The sequence below is a fragment of the Hippopotamus amphibius genome, chromosome 3 (genome assembly GCF_030028045.1).
Source record: "Hippopotamus amphibius kiboko isolate mHipAmp2 chromosome 3, mHipAmp2.hap2, whole genome shotgun sequence".
Classification (NCBI taxonomy): Eukaryota; Metazoa; Chordata; class Mammalia; order Artiodactyla; family Hippopotamidae; genus Hippopotamus; species Hippopotamus amphibius.
Genome location: NC_080188.1, coordinates 114,653,529 through 114,669,740, shown reverse-complemented (window position 1 = coordinate 114,669,740; position 16,212 = coordinate 114,653,529). Strand labels below are relative to the sequence as shown.

At 45.5% G+C, this 16,212-nt stretch overlaps 1 protein-coding gene and 6 non-coding genes across 7 annotated transcripts; 3 read left to right on the top strand and 4 right to left on the bottom strand.

Moving 5' to 3' along the window:
* Positions 1-491: 491 nt before the first annotated feature.
* Positions 492-564, top strand: TRNAK-UUU (transfer RNA lysine (anticodon UUU)). Its single transcript has one exon. It is a non-coding gene; the product is annotated as a tRNA-Lys (tRNA).
* Positions 565-2,846: 2,282 nt separating this feature from the next.
* On the top strand, positions 2,847-2,919 carry TRNAF-GAA (transfer RNA phenylalanine (anticodon GAA)). Its single transcript has one exon. It is a non-coding gene; the product is annotated as a tRNA-Phe (tRNA).
* An 844-nt stretch (positions 2,920-3,763) lies between these two features.
* TRNAK-UUU (transfer RNA lysine (anticodon UUU)) lies at positions 3,764-3,836 on the bottom strand. The gene has a single exon. It is a non-coding gene; the product is annotated as a tRNA-Lys (tRNA).
* Positions 3,837-8,697: 4,861 nt separating this feature from the next.
* On the bottom strand, positions 8,698-8,780 carry TRNAL-UAA (transfer RNA leucine (anticodon UAA)). The gene has a single exon. It is a non-coding gene; the product is annotated as a tRNA-Leu (tRNA).
* Positions 8,781-9,230: 450 nt separating this feature from the next.
* On the bottom strand, positions 9,231-9,317 carry TRNAR-UCU (transfer RNA arginine (anticodon UCU)). The gene is given in 2 exon segments: positions 9,231-9,266; positions 9,281-9,317. It is a non-coding gene; the product is annotated as a tRNA-Arg (tRNA).
* A 337-nt stretch (positions 9,318-9,654) lies between these two features.
* Positions 9,655-9,727, top strand: TRNAV-UAC (transfer RNA valine (anticodon UAC)). Its single transcript has one exon. It is a non-coding gene; the product is annotated as a tRNA-Val (tRNA).
* Positions 9,728-15,008: 5,281 nt separating this feature from the next.
* LOC130849547 (olfactory receptor 4D9-like) lies at positions 15,009-15,944 on the bottom strand. Its single transcript, XM_057728522.1, has one exon. It carries the CDS (start codon positions 15,942-15,944, stop codon positions 15,009-15,011), a length of 936 nt encoding a protein of 311 aa, XP_057584505.1.
* Positions 15,945-16,212: the final 268 nt, after the last annotated feature.

Below are 16,212 nucleotides of genomic sequence, written 5' to 3'. Positions count from 1 at the left end.
GCTGGAGCCCAGATCGTCTCTTTCAGCTCGTCTGCTTTGTGGGCACCTAGGATGGGGACAAGCAACTGCGAAGTGGCGCTTCTCGGGAGAAGTAGCAGCCTGATACCACCTTTGACACTTGAACTGTGGTCTTCAACCCTGTGCGCTTTGGGTTTAGGGCACAGGAATCGCAGAGGGGTGGGGACAGTGAGTAAGCGGCTTCTGCTGCCTCCTCGGGGTTTTGCAGAAATCAGGATTCACGTTTGCCAAGGGGTCTCTGTATCAAAGGGGACGTGTTATTCGAGAAATCTGTATTCAGCTGCCAGAGCACGACTTAATCACCTTCCTTGCATACTCCCCACTTCGCCTGCCCGCCGCCGGGGGGACTTCTGGATTGGAATTGGATTGAATCGCTCACAAAGGAATCCGGAAACTCGTACAACCGTGGTGGTTAGCTGCAGCACAAATGATGACATGGCTTTCATGGACCAGAGCGCCGCTTTGCGTTGTGAGCCCGGATAGCTCAGTCGGTAGAGCATCAGACTTTTAATCTGAGGGTCCAGGGTTCAAGTCCCTGTTCGGGCGAAGTATGTTTTTTTTTTTTTTTTTAGTGGACACTTTGAAAGTGAGAACGAGCTTTAGGGGCCTCCGTCTGTTAGTCGCTTGTCTTTGGAAAAGGGAGTAAAATGTGGATTGTGTACCCTGCGAGTCCAACCACTTCCCGGGGGTTGGCGGTGGGGGTGGGGAAGCCAGGCGGACACCACAGGCCTCTGGGGAGATTCGCAGTGCATCGCTGCAGGGTCTAAAGAAACTGGCTTACTGGGCAGCCGCCGGCTGGGCTGCTTGGTCTCAACTACTGCTTCAATTAGGGATAGGGAGTGTGGGAAGGAGTTGCGGAAGAGAGGGGATATGGGCATACATGTGTAAATACAGCTGATTCACTTTGTTGCACAGCAGAAACTGGCACAACAGTGTAAAGCAATTATACTCCAACAAAGAGCTAAAAAAATAAAGAAAAGGGGACGGGTCGCCTTCAGGAAGTCGCTGGGGCTCCCGCAGTCACCGCCTCCCTTCGTTCTCCTTGAGCGACCCCTGCAGACCCTCTCTCTCGGGTTCCCTCCCGCTAGGTGCCTGCGGATTGTGGGACAGATCCTGAGCCCTTCCACTCTGCCTTGCTACCCTTCTAGAGAATATTTTTTTGCACTCTGAAAAGGAAACAGAAGCACCTCTCTACCGAGGTCCAGTCTCTCCCCTCACCCCCAAAGTGTGACCCGGAATCCAGGGAGAAGTTGAGGGTGAGATGGCAGTTTCTGCTGGTGGGAGAAGGAGGGTGCCTGCTGGGAAAGAGTGCATTCGAGGGGCTGGAATGGGACGAGTCCTGGTGTTCGAAAAACAAAAATGTTAGCTCCCACTGACTGCAAATTAATAAGGAAAGCATTTGGCCCCTGAAAAGTTTTGAGGAAGTTGGGTTTTGGACACAAGAGCTCAGGAATGGATTCACCAAGACTACACCAATCTTTCCTGTGAGGCGAAGGGACCAGGTGTATCCTTGCTTACCTGGAGACTGAGCCTTCCTTGCTTCTGCCAGGCAACAGAAGACAGTCGACCTTGAACTCATTAACAGGAATGGGGTGTGGGCTGATTGAGTCAGCTGCCCTCTTAGCTGATGGACTATGGCACCTAAGGTGGACGTGGCACTCACGTGACCTCCAAGCTGAATGCCTTACCCTGCGCCTACACAGACCCACAATTTTCTTCATTCCAAAACACAGCTTCCTCATCAGGAGAAAGGGAATAATAGTAATAGCATCCCTCTCATAAACTTGTGCTATTTAAATGAGATAAAAATGCTTGTAATAGTGCTTAGTGAAGTCTTTGCCCAAAAGTGAGCATTCAGTACATTGTAACTATTATCATTAAAGAGCTTTCAGTCTAAGGAGGGAACAAAAGACACATTGAAACAGGTAAGAAACCATTTCAAAGGACTATATTCCCAGTATGTGAAGATCATGAACCCGTATTCACGTGACTTGTATTGGCTGGTATGTGCTGAGGGGAGAGCAATGGTCACCGACCCAAGGAAGAATGGGCTTCTTTTCTTGAAGAAAGTGACTGATGGCGCTCAGGTGGCATTCCAGGGAAACAATTTTCCTCTTCTCCCTGCGGGGAGTCTTGAAAATGAAGTCTCTTTGCTCCGATCATTTCCTGACTGCATAAGAACAGACCAGGTGGGGGCAAGGAGAGGACAAGGGGAGGTGAGCACTGAAACCTGGTTTTTTCCTCCTTCCTCTCCTCAAGTTCACTCACTCTCCCTTTCACCAAGGGGTGAAAAGTGAGAAGAAAAACAAAAACAAAAAACAAAACAAACAAAAAAACACCGAAAATAAAAAGGAAAAAACAACTCAAAGTCTGTCTCTTCCAAGACCTTTCGAGCTTTGGAGCTGCATAGCTCTGCTTCGGTTCTGGATGATTTAAGGGCAAAGTACTTATTATTTCACTTAAAAATTATCATATCAACCTCGAGGCAAGGGGTGAGGGACTGAACTGACACCACGTAGAGCACGTTCTGGGCATACAGTAGACACTTAGTAGGCGGCTGTCTTTCTTCTTATTAGTGTACTGGGGAGATGTAGAAAAAGCCTTAGGAAGACAAGAAAGGGTAGCCCTGGGACAAGGCAGAACGTGAAATTTTCCTCACATGACAGAAATTCGTTTTCTCATTCATTGCTCTCGAAATCTCAGAGCTAAAAAAGATGCGATTTGGACGGTGAAATTGGGAATTGGAAAGGTAGTGAAGGAGAAAGGATCGTCTTTTAAAAAAAATTAAAAAAAATTTCCTTAACAGGGTGGAAAGGTTGTTCATTCCCGCCGAAATAGCTCAGTTGGGAGAGCGTTAGACTGAAGATCTAAAGGTCCCTGGTTCGATCCCGGGTTTCGGCAGGACTTTTGCCCACCCATCATTGGACGGGACTGGAGTCTGGAGTCCCTTCCTTTCCATAGTGTCTCCCCTGAAGGCTCACCCCAAAACCACACACTGTGAGCATCCTAAGAACTTAAATTTCTTAAAGAGATCACAAATCATAGAATGACCTGGACCCAGTCCGCTTATACTACGTATGGGACGTTTCATAGTGTGATGGCCAACCCTTCTGGTCTACACAAAGAAGGTTTTGAGTTTGATACCAAGTTTACGCTGGGCTTGCAAGGTTTTCTTACTGACGACAGACACGAAGACATCAGAAAAGTTTGTCTTTACACGCAAGTCAGGGTCATATAAGCGTGTTGGTAATCTGGTGAAGAATGGTTCCCGGCTGAAGATGTGATTTATAAGCACGTGTTTCGACCTGAAATATTTCTTGAAGCCTCAGTTTCCTCACCGCGCTTTTAATAAAGAGTGTGTGAACTACTGTCACTCAAGTGCCTGAATTTGCACATTTACTGCCAGGAGTATTACCATCCTGACTCTGACGACAGGGGTGCCATTTTCTTGGTTATGTGTTTATTGATGTTTTGATTATGAAATAATACTTTAGCTTTAATGAAAAAATATCCGAAGACAAAGTATCATAAGAAGGTTGGAAGAGAAAAGACTGAGTTGGAACAGAAAGTTATCTGGCACTTTCCTCACCTTTCACCTTTTATGCAAAACCCACCATGGGTCTGGCCTGGGTGGTAAACTCCAGGAGGGCTGAATCACGTATGTTTTTTGCATAACCTCACAGCTGCTCAGCGAGAGGGATGTGGACACACACTCAAATTTGTGTTAGGAGTTTAAAATAACCTCCGCCCGAACAGGGACTTGAACCCTGGACCCTCAGATTAAAAGTCTGATGCTCTACCGACTGAGCTATCCGGGCTCACAAAGGCATTGTGCCTCCTGGTCTATCCACGGAAAATAGACCACGTCGCCCTGTTCTTTTCCGATTGGATTAAAATCCTGTCTTTTTGTTGATTCCATGAGTGGTGAAACTGCAAAATCAAGATCGAGAAGGCATCTGACGAGAGTGTTTTCCGATCCCATCACTGACAGACTATAAAGAAAATAACTGCCTGCCAGACCATGCTTCCACCCCGGCAGCGCCCCCACCCCTCGCATCCTAAAGGGAATATCCTAGGAGGAATTCTCCAGATTTAGACCTCTGGGCGGGCCTCCGGGTGAGCAGCGGGATTTTTCTAATTCCAATCTTGGTCTATGAAGAGCCGCGGAGCGTCTTGTGGGTCGAGCCTTATGAGAAATTGCTTAGGTTTCCAGTCTTTATTAGTCAGAACCCATCCAGGACCAAGACCCGGTCCTCAGTGGGGCAGAAAGACACGCAAAATCAGAAGTCAAGCACTTTGATGGTGGGAAGCCGGTCAACACCAGAAGTAAGCGTCCTGCCAAGTATTCCAGTGGGTGGTGATGCCCAGCTGAGCTGCGAATGGTGACTGATGTCCTGAAGGCTTGGGAAGAGGGAACAGCCAAAGGAAAAGGACCTATGCCAGGGAATCTGAACATTTTTCTTGAAGCTCCCATTGAAAGGTTTTGATCAGGCTGCCTATTACCCTGGCAACTGTGACCTGAATATAACTAACGTGGACCAAAAAAAAAAAAAAGTTTCCTGCCATTTCAGTAAACAACCTAGATTGCCTACCATTCCACTAAAAAACGAGTGTCGCAGCCATCAAGCCTTCAGTCAGTGTAGTTTCCCTGTTGGTGAGCCCTGCGGGAGAATTTGGGATGGAGAAAAACGGGATACTGGCCCTAGATAGTTAAGATGCATATGAAAGGAATAATCTCAATGAACCCAGAGACTTGAATCTTCCCAAACTTAGAAAAGCACTAAAATAATTAACTTGAGATGTCTGTTTTTCTGTGTTTGGCAGTAATCTTTTGATGTTCAACTACTTTTTTTTTTTAACCAGCAAAAACGCCTATATATCCTGGTTCCTCCCTGAACAGTTCTTCAGAGTTATCTGAGAGGTTGAGTCCCTGGCTATAGTCTTCAGTAAGGTCCCTGCGTAAAACGTAACTCTCAGGTTTTAGGTTGTGTGTTTTCTTCAGCTGTCACTAATAAGTGACATTACTCCTGTTTCTTCATTGTTATGTTATTTGTCGAGGCATTGGATAAGATCCCTTGAAAGGGAAGCGAAGGGGATCCTATTGGGTAGAGCCTCATAACCGTTTTAGCTGTCCCTGGAGTTCAGAGACACTCCACTCTGTGGGGGAAGGATGAGGTCTGCAGTCTTTTATGGAGAAAGGTATACCTGTAACCAAGCAGGACCGTAGGGGGCCTTCCTGGGCCAGACCCCCCCCCCCACCTCCACCCCCTCCACCTGCTTCTTGTTTGTAGAAAAGCTTTAGTCTCCCAGGCCTCCCAAGAGTCAGAAAATGCTAGCTCAGGAGGTAAGGATTGGAAGAATGTGAACATACAGTAACAATAGCTAGCAGTTGGGCCAGGAGATCTGGTAACAATGTAAACAGATCAGGCATATGGGAGTCACAGAATCCTTAGTTTCTTCCTGAAGCACATAGATAACAGTGTCTGATGTTCATTTCTGAGTTGTTTTGCAGATGCTAAAACCACCACCGGAGGGAAAACGCTAACAGCATGATGCCCAGACCGTAGCCTTAATGCAAGCTGCTTCTTTGTAGGCAAGTACTGAATCTACGGCTTGCATAATTCCAGAAACTGGCCTGGAGGAAGTGGGAACAAACCAATCAAGATGGTGCTGACCAGACCACCGCATAACTCTTTTCGAGATGATTGTTGGAGCTGTGCTGTTCTGTGCATAGCTTCCACCTGCACATCTCTGAAACTTTCTGGGTTTTCCCTGTAAAACCCTTTTCCTTTTAACTGGCAACTTGGAGATGGTTTTGGGGACACTAGTCTATCTTCCCAGGTTGCCGGCTTCCTGAATAAAGCATCTTTCTTTTCCCACCAACCCTTGTGTCTCTTGAACATTGACTTTTGAGCAAAAGCAGCTGAATCTGAGTTTGGTTCTGGCTCCGGCCATAGTATCTGGAACTTTGAGCAAAGCTTAAAAAGTAATCCACCATGTCCCAATTCATTCCCCCCCAACCCTCCCCGCTTTCCCCACTTGGTTTGATTGGGATACCAAATTGTACATTCTAAATATATGCTGTTTATTGTCTGTTAACTGTATCTCAATAAAAGTTCTTAAAAAAAATGTAATCCACCATGGAAAGATATTCACCTTATGTTCAACAAAAACAACAGAAGGTGCTAAACAATAGTATATCTGTGGAAAAGTCAAAGGATGTGGATATGAATATATATCATTTAATTATATATATATATATATACACATTTGTATATTTGTTGTTTGCATATACAGAAGAGATGTTTAAGGATAGAAAACAACCTGATAAACATGAAGACCTTTTGAGGAATGGCAATGAAGTGTGTGAGAAGAGTCTCACTATTTCCTTTAAGTACACCTGTATTATTGGATTTTAAAAAAGCATGTATTGTTTTCAATAATAAAATACATGAAGAAAAAAATTATCTGTTAGATTATTCCATCCTTCTGAGATCACGTAGGCAGTGCTTTAGAACAAAACATCCCCGATTCTGTGCTTTCTACAGATCCCAGCAGAGAAAGGTGAAAAGCAAATTTCCCTCTCAGTAGAGGCTCCCTCCATGCCTCAGGGCTTTGAAGGGGAGTTACTGGCGTTGGGGAGGAAGGGCTTTTTTCCTCAATCCTTCTCAGTTCTTCTGGCTGGTCTAAGAATTAAATTGATGAGACAGATTAACAGGAGAAAATCAAAGAAACATTTAATGGTATACATGGAAGGGATCCAGGAAAATTAAGTAGCTCGTCAAAATGTGTGAAAACCTCACCTTATGTATTATCTTCAGCTAAAGCCAAAAGAGGATGTTGGGGATAGTGATTTGCGATCTCAAAGGGGAGGAAGGCAATTATCATGAAGATGGGAGAGCAAATGTTTGGGAGACCATTGTTGGTTGGGCCCTGCAGAGACCATGGGACACAGAGAGGAATTTTAACACATAGACTTTGCTAGGTTTCTCCCTGTCTACACACCTGGTTCATACTATATTTATCTATGGTGATAGTTCCCTTTCTTGGAACAGGGCCACCATCTACATTCTGCAGGCAGTTAGGGAGAAGGTCAAAAGTCAAACTTTCCTGCTGAGTCTTTTGGGCCTTTTCAGCTTTAAGCAATCTTCATGCCAGAGAGACATTTTGGGGTGGTAAATTTTGCTCCCCTACTCTGCTATTGAAAAATCACCAGTGAATTAGTTGAGATTTTTCACAAATGAAGATGTAGATCCCTAAGAATAATATGACATGTCTGGACTTAACCAGGAAAAATAAAACCAGTTGTTCCCCCCCCCCCAGGAGTTGCCTGTATGATGAAGCCAGTCCTCAGGGGAGTTAGTGAGCCTTTGGCCTTCAGCCTCCTACAACAGTTCTGGGTTCAAAGCTTTGAGTACAGTTTTGAATGCAATGCAGGAGACCATGAAGATTTGCTTCCTGTTCTCCTAAAACAGGCTGGATTGACAGGGATTAAACACTGAGAACAAAAGCCTTAAACTGTGTATAATCAAGTGTTAACAGTGTGGAACTGGGCTGCTTGGCATAGACAGTTAACTGGAGCCGTGTGTAATTTCATTTAACAAATTATAGTGGTTTTTTTTCTCTCTACGTATCACCCCTCCATCCCTCCATCCGCCATCTTGAAGTGCCACCCTCTTCCCACTTTTTAAGTTCTTTGGTTTGGGAAGTTCCCTCTGATCCTTAAAGACAGGGATCAGAATTTGCTGCAGAGATCTCTGCCTGATCCTCTCCAGAGGGGGTTGGGTCCTGAGGACTCTGAGACTGTCCCTATTGCTGCACCCACCACGACCCACCTTCAACATCTGTTTAATGGGTCTGTCCTTCTTAGAATGTTTCTGCTGTGAGGACAGGGACTCTCTGTACATCTTCACTGTCATCCAAGCAAGCTCTCAAAAACTGCTGAATGAATGAGCGGACAGTTGTGTGAGGGGCAGGGGGCAGGGAAGGCTTTTAGTGGAGGGGCAGAACTGATCCTTGGAAGTTTTTGTTTGGTAGAGAGAGGGGGGGAAATTCCTGTCAAGGGGAATAATTTCCATAGTCAAATGGAACAAGTTTGTCCTGAAAAATTCTATGCCACTCTCTGGTGCCTCCCCACTTAATTCTTTATAGCGCTTATTGCCATCTGAAATTCCATTTATGTGCTTGTTTATGAATCATCTCTCCGCTGCTCTGTCCTGCATGTGTCTTTGGGCAAAAACCTTGTCGGAAAGGAGTTTCTATTTTTTTTTCTTTCGTAATGTTATTTTCTTTGTGGTTTCCTTTTTTTTTTTTTAATCTTCGCCTTCCCACAACCTCAGCGTTTAGAACGGTATTTGGCACGTAGCATGATCTTAAATAACTGTTGACTATTTCAAAGAGTGAACATTTTTACTGCACGATGTACCTCTCGCCCTCTCTCCTACAAAGTAGTATAGTTTCACGCAGACGTTTACTTTTCATTCTCCAAACCATGAGTCCTGAAGCTATTGCTACCCTTTCCGCGTTTGCCATACAGTTTCAGATTAAAAGGTCATTGCCGCTTAACCGCTCAGGCTGGACGCCTCAGACTGCAAAATGGGCGGCTCAGAATCCTTAAATCCTCAAGAATTCAGAAAGAATGATTCTTGCTGACTTGTACCAGGAAAACAGGTCGACATGTACCAGAAGTGGGGTTCGAACCCACGAGGATATAAATCCATTGGATCTTAAGTCCAACGCCTTAACCACTCGGCCATTCTGGTCCTCGCCAAGCGTACGCTTCTATTTACATAACCAAATAATACTGAGCTACTGAAAAGTTGCGAAACAATTTAAAAATTTTATTCCTGATGTGAAAGAACAATACGGGGATGAGGAGAGGGGAGGAGAAACTCAGTAACTTTTAAAAGAACAATACAGGGATGGGGGAGGGGAGCTCAGTAACTTTTAAAAGAACAATACGGGGATGGGGAAGGGGAAACTCAGTAACTTTCATCACAGCCTGCTAATTTCCTCATGTCCAGTCACCAGAGGCTCTGGAGCCACATGAAAGCGATGAAGACTCAGGTTGCAGGATTCTTAACATACTCACGCCGGAAGACACCACAGGGAACTGGAATGGGATCCTTTTCAAAGGGAGCCAGTCTCATCAGAAACTGTAGGTAATGTGTTTGCCTTCCTCCCAGCTCTTTCCCCCCTTATCAAAACAAAAGCGACTCTGGTGGGACTCGAACCCACAACCTTTGAATGTCTCCATCTAGTCTAGAAGTCCAATGCGCTATCCATTGCGCCACAGAGCCCGCCGTGCAAGACTATTCCGTATCACTTACATCAGGGCAGGGGTGGCGTCTGTCGGGTGGGGGTGGGGGGGCCGCTCTCCCACACAGAAAGCACGTCGGGCCATGCTTTCTTTCCCAGACAAACGGGGGAGTGCGTGTCACTAAGAAGCGTGGATGAGAACTGCACTTGAAAGTCTGAGAGCTGTTTGAAAGTTGCTCCTCCTGAGCTATCGCCAGGCATCAACTCTCAACCCGATTGCAAGCGATCGCCAGGCATCAACTCTCAACCCCATTGTACATGGGAGGGAGAAAGTATTTGTCTGCTGTTATTCTATCCTGGCCACTTAGTGTGACGTGAGGTTCCATAGTGTAGCGGTTATCACGTCTGCTTTACACGCAGAAGGTCCTGGGTTCGAGCCCCAGTGGAACCACGCGGCCGCCGCTGTCTCTTTTGGGGATGTTTTAACGTTTCATTTTGCCCGCGGGAACCTGAGTTTTACTCCAGGAAGTGGGAGACGCTGCCGTTTCCAGCGGGGCTCCGCGCTGCGCCCCAAAGCGCAGGCTCGGCTCCAGAGGTGCCCGCGCAGGTCGGCCATCAAGGCTGCCCCCTCGTGGCGCCTCTAGGGAGGTGCAGGCCGCCCCGCCCGGCTCAGGTCACCAAGCGTCTCTGCGCCTGCGCGGTCCCAAAGAGCCCGCAGTTCTGCCTGCGGGTGCCTGGGTGGGAGTCCAGAGTACCCCTCCTGCCGCTTCTAAACCGTGCTTTGCCATCTTTCATTGTTGCTGCCACCACTCAGTTGAGAGCTATCCCGAAGGTCACCTCTCTCCTTTGTTGATTGCTTCCAAACCCACTGACCTCATACTTTAAATTAAAAATACTTTTTGCAGAAATAAAAAAAAATACTTTTTGGAAAATTATATGCTCGTGGTAGAGAACTCAAACAGCCCCACATCTTTTTACAGTGCAGTTTCCCTCTGGCAAAGAATTTCTCTTTGACCAAATTCTATCCGGGCTCCTCCGAGCCCTCCTCTCAACTAGGCGGCCCATGAGGCTTGAAAAAACAGTTAACACATGTTTTTTAGCAGCTCAAGGCTACATCCCGAAAATGACTCTAGCTTCAATTAGAGTGTCTGCCAGAGAAAATGAATGCCGCCGCTCCCTACCCCCAGTTACTGTTTGTTCCAGCCAACAGCTGAATCTAGGGCCCCTGATTCAGCAGTAGAGCTATACGTTTTCTTTATAAATCACTTATAATTATTGTACAAAAAGGAGCATGCCATAGGTACTGCTCCCCCACCCCAACAATATTCTAGAAATCTTTCTATTTCCTTCTTAAGCCTTCACTCATCCTTCCACTTCCAGTATTTGGATATATCACAATTCTCTAGTCTCTGCTTTTTGATGAACAATTAAACTGTATTCAGTTTCACAGACAAAATGCTGTAGTGGATTTCCTCATTCTTTGGTTTTGGAGTGGATCAGTATGTAGAATAATAATAGCAGAAATCTTGAATAGTCATTATCTAACCCATTCTACAAATGAGGAAGAGGAAGCACAGAGAATTTAAGTAATGGCCCAAGGTCACACACTGGCCCTAGACAGTTAAGGTGCATATCAAAGGGATGATTTCAGTAAGCCCAGACTCATGCTTCTTCCCATACATAGAAAGGTGCTAAATTCATTAACTTGAGATGGCTATTTCTTTAATTACTAGTACTTTTTTGATGTTTGACTATGTTTTTTTGTTTTTGTTTTGCAAAAACTCCAATATGTCCTGGCTTCTCTCTTACCTCTTCTGAACAGTCCTTCAGAGCTTATCTGAGAGGCTGTATCCCAGGCTTGAGTCCTCAGTAAGTCTGCTGAATAAAACATAATTCTCCACTTTTAGGTTTTTTTTTTTTTTCTCATTCGACATAGGGTTTGAGGCGTCCTCTCTGGCAATAAAAATCTCAGTGAAATTCTTAAACGTCTGCCGAAAGGAGAATCATGGATAGAGGAATGGCTCCCTCTACTGGCGAGAAGACATTATGAAACATTTTGCTCTGTAGATACTGCTTCTAATTCAAGAAGTTCTTTAGAAGTACAGCTTCCCAAGGTGGGAGATGTTGAATGATTTAGCGAAAACGCACATCCCCTGTGTTAGAATCCGTATGTTAAAAGATTGTTGTCAAGCAACACGTTCTCGTCACGTGGAAGGGGAAGGAACACATTTTCTTGGGAAATAGGTTTTAATGTATACTGCTTCTCAGCAAAGTACTATAGTCTTTTAGGAACCCAATAATCAAGTATTTGTCTCTTAAAAGTAAGTGCACTCGCGTTTGTGTGTGTGTGTATTTTTTTTTCTGGGAACCAGTCTCTTGTGAATTCTCAATTCACTGTATGCCTCTAGAAAATAAAGACTGAATGCTAAAAAAGGTATGTGGAAGTGTTTCGTTTTGTATTTTTTGGTAATAAAAAATGATTTACAAGGAAGAAAATAGCTGCCACTGTTGATAAAGGAACATACTAGAGATGGCAGAATATGATTCTGTATTCTTTGGTTCCATGGGAAGTTTGAATTGTTCTTGACATTTTTGTTACATGGATAATTAGGTACAAACTTCAGGGCTGAAGTCAAAAGTGTGGTGAATGATTTTAATTCTAGGTAGGAAGTACCAACTACCCCAAAGAAGCAAATGCAGATTTTTAAAAGATCTTCCAAAAAGCACCCATGAGTCTAGGATCAGATGTGAGCAAATGTGAATTTTGTCAATAGCGTCTGCCTTGCGTTGTCCTGGCTGCCTTGTTGAAGTGTTGCACCCTTCTGTACCTGGGTCTCTTGGGTGACCACTGACACCCCGGGCTTGGACTTATCTCCCTCACATGCACACCCACTGCAGCTTTTCTGTGCTACATCTCTTCCACTCTGGGATGACACCTGGTGCCTTTGACTGGGCCAGTAGACCACCTGAAATTAATCTCTAGTGAGATACTACTGAGAATGGATTTAGAGATTTGACTTCCAGTGGATCTTGGCCCCATTATATGCTCATTGTAACACATTAGCATCTAACTGACATGCCCACAGGCACCATGACAGTTCTGAGGCTGGCCATTAAAGGCCAAAAAGTGGGTGGTGGCCCAATTCCTGGAAGTCCCTGCCCCTTCCCTGAAATAGTTGGAATAATCTTCCCACTCATTAGCCAATGAAATTACTCAGCCCAGGAATTCCCTGGCAGTCCAGTGAGTAGGATTTTGTGCTTCTGCTGCGGGGGGGATGGGTATGATCCCTGGTCAGGAAACTAAGATCCTGCAAGCCAAAAAAAAAAAAAAAAAAAAAATTACCCAGCCCATAAAAGCTAACCACCCCATATTTCGGGGCCTCTTGCCTTCTGAGATGGCCCACGCTCTGTGTATGGAGTGTATCTCTAAATAAACCTATTTATCTATCACTTTGCTTCTCCCTGAAATCTTTCTGTGCTGAGACATCAAGAACCCGAACTTCAGCAAGTCCTGAGGCCAGGTGTGTGATCTCAAATAAAAGACAGTGGGTTAGGGACTTCCTTGGTGGCTCAGTGGTTAAGAGTCCACCTGCGAATGCAGGGTAAACGGGTTTGATCCCTGCTCCAGGAAGATCCCACATGCCACCGAGCAACTAAGCCCGTGCACCACAACTACTGAGCCAGGGTGCTAGAGCCTGTGCTCCGCAGCAAGAGAAGCCACTGAAATGAGAACCCTGCGCACCACAACAAAGAGTAGCCCCCGCTCTCCACAACTAGAGAAAGCCTGTGCACAGCAGTGAAGACCCAACGCAGCCAATAAATAAATAAATAAACCTTCAAAAATAGAAAAGACAGTGGGTTCAAGTCCTAATGTGAATTTTGACTGAGTCCTGGCCTATGGGTTCAAGTCCCAATGTGAGTGAGTGGCATTGTATCTAGCTTGGAGCCCATGAACTGTGTTTAATTTATGAAATATCCCAAGAGCGGGAATTTCAGGCCAACACCAAGGGAGCAACAGAGGGCAGTGGTAGCGCTGGCTGTGAGGGGCTGGGTTTTGGAGCAAGTTTCCCTTGCTTATGTTTCCCTCCTGAATCCCACTGTGCAGACGGCTCTTCACTTCCCCTACATCCATCCATCAGAGCTTGCTTGGGAGATAAGACTGAGATATAACAGGCCAATCAGCTCATCCAGTCCAAATTTTAGTTGACTACCATTTTCATCTATTTACTCAACAAAAATAATAGGTTGCTAGGAGACCAACTGGAATTTATTATTGTTTTCTATTCTCTTAATGAGGAGGCTCTAAAAAAATGCTAGAAAGAGGAATGAGGAGAAATTTAGAATGGGCTGATTTGTATCCTTCTAGACCATCGGTGCCTGAATAATGGAATGTCAGTTTATTCTTAAGCCTTTGCTTCTTGTGCATGTGTGAGTCAGGTGCATTCTAGCAATGCCGATAGGATAGGGCTCCTTGCTCCCCAGAGGGCTGGCCCGGAATGCGTGCCTGGAAAATGATGTTGAAATTTGTCAACTATAAATTGGCACTTGCCATCTGCCTCTACTACAAGGATTAAATCACACGTGCTGCTGCAGCTGCTGACCTTCCACATCCTCTGAAGGGAATTCAGGGTGGAGACCAGGAATGAGGCACTGTGTGCTTTGGAAAATGGGCGGAACAGGTCTTCAGATACTTAGATGTTTTCAGGAGATGATTTTATGAGCCCAACCCTTGCCATCTCCTCATATCTAGAAAAGCACTAAATTCCTACCTGGTGACCTCTGCTCCTTGTGACTAGCAGAAACCCCCTAAAAAAATGTGTTTCATTGCATGTACTTCCCCTTTACCAAGATTACATATATGCTAATCTTCCCTCCTGCCTCTTTGGCACAGTTTCTCAGAGCTATCCGGGATGCTGTCTCCTGGGCTGCAGTCCTCATTTTGCCCCAAATAAACTCAACTTGCAACTCTCACATTGTACATTTTTTTTAAGTCGACAAATTCTTAGAGGGACCCGAAGCCTTGCTGTATGTACTCCTCAGTCAGATAAAGACAACCAAGTACTTTTCATAACACTACAATAGGGGATACATTTTTATAGATGAGCTTATTTCAGATACCATCAAATCCTGCCTGAGGCCACAGGAGGAGTCAGACATGCATTGAGCTTAGGGTCAGATATCTCAGATCTAGCCGTGCCTCAGCCATTTATTGGCTACAAAGACTTTGATAAAATATGAAACTTATCTCAGCTTCTGTAAGGGAAACCCAGATGTTTCCTTAGAAAAATAGAACTCATATCTTTCAAGGTAGGCAATGGAAATTTTCCACCAAGGGAGGGGTGGCTGGATTTTATAGCCTGGACTCCTGGTTCCTGGAGATCATTTTACTAGTTATTGCTTGGGCGGCACGTGGTACAGCCACAACTCAAGAACTGAAAGGTAATTTTCTCTCAGACTTCATTTCCTCACCTGTAAAATGAGGTGTGTGGGCGATATAAGCTTTAGAGTCCCTTTCAGAGCTGACGACTGCAGATGAGACTCTAAGTTGCCGGCAACCTCACCATGAGAAATTTGTACAGAGACGATGATTTCAGGCCAGCCTTATTGGAGGATTCTGCTGTAGGGCAAAGGGAGAACTCTGGCCTCATGATGGTCTGTTGATTGGGGTCTTCTATTGTGTTGTGAAAAAGTACTTTTCAGTTCTGACTTTTCCAATCTGGATCTCATGGCATCTATTTCTTTTCGGAAGGTCCAAGTCTCCTCTTCAGTCTTTTCATGGCAGACTTCATCTCCTGGTTCCTCAGGGTGTAGATCAGGGGGTTCAGGACAGGGATGATGACAGTGAAGGTGATGGAAACGGCTCTGTCCATGGGGAGGGCAGTGAAGGGCCGGGCGTAGACGTAGATGCAGGGCACAAAGTGCAGGGTCACCACCGTAATGTGGGCTGTGCAGGTGGAGATGGCTTTCCTCCTGCCCTCCCCAGTGTGAGACCTCAGCATTGTCAAGATGACGGTGTAGGACACAAGGAGGAAGACGAACCACAGGGTAGAGATCAAGCCATTGTTGGAAATCATTAAGACCTCAAGAGCAAAGGTGTCGGTGCAGGCGAGTTTGAGGACCTGGGGGACATCGCAGTAGAAACCATCCACAACATTAGGCCCACAGAAGGGGAGCGGGAGCAAGAGGGAAATCTGCACGATGGAGTGGACGAAGCCCCCCACCCAGGAGGCCACGATGAGGGCAGTGCAGCGCCCCCTACTCATGATGGTCACGTAGTGCAGGGGCTTGGAGATGGCCACGTAGCGGTCAAAGGCCATCACAGAGAGGGAGAAGATATCTGCCCCACCGAGGAGGTGGAAGAAAAACATCTGTGTGATGCAACCATTGAAGGAGATGACCTTTCTCCTTGAAAGAAGGTCTACCAGGACCTTCGGGGCAGTGATGGAGGAGAAGCAGATGTCCAAGACAGAGAGATTGCGGAGCAGGAAGTACATGGGGGTGTGCAGGCGAGACTCGCAGGTCACGGTGACCATGATGAGGAGGTTTCCCGTCATGGTAGCTGTGTACACCAAGGATAACAAGAGGAACAAGACCAGATGCAGCTCTTGGGACTGGGTCAGCCCTTGAAACATAAATTCTCTCACCCTGGTGTAATTTCCCTGCTCCATTGGGTCATGTTTCTTCTTTAATTACCTGGAGAGAAAACAGAAACTAGAATATAGAAAAGGGGGGGAATGAATTGGGAGATTGGGATACCAAATTGTACACTCTGCATATATGCAGTTTATTGTATGTTAACTGTATCTCAATAAAAGTTCTTAAAAAAAAAAGGAATATAGAAAAGATATCATTAAAAACAACAAGAGTGTGAGTGATATGACCGGGCTGCTTTGGGGGTTATTTTTACCGTTATTTTCCTTTCGGGCAGGGATGCCT

What these genes read in the sequence shown, in the direction of transcription:
- LOC130849547 (XM_057728522.1), bottom strand. Translation starts at nt 15,944, where the DNA reads ATGGAGCAGGGAAATTACACCAGGGTGAGAGAATTTATGTTTCAAGGG.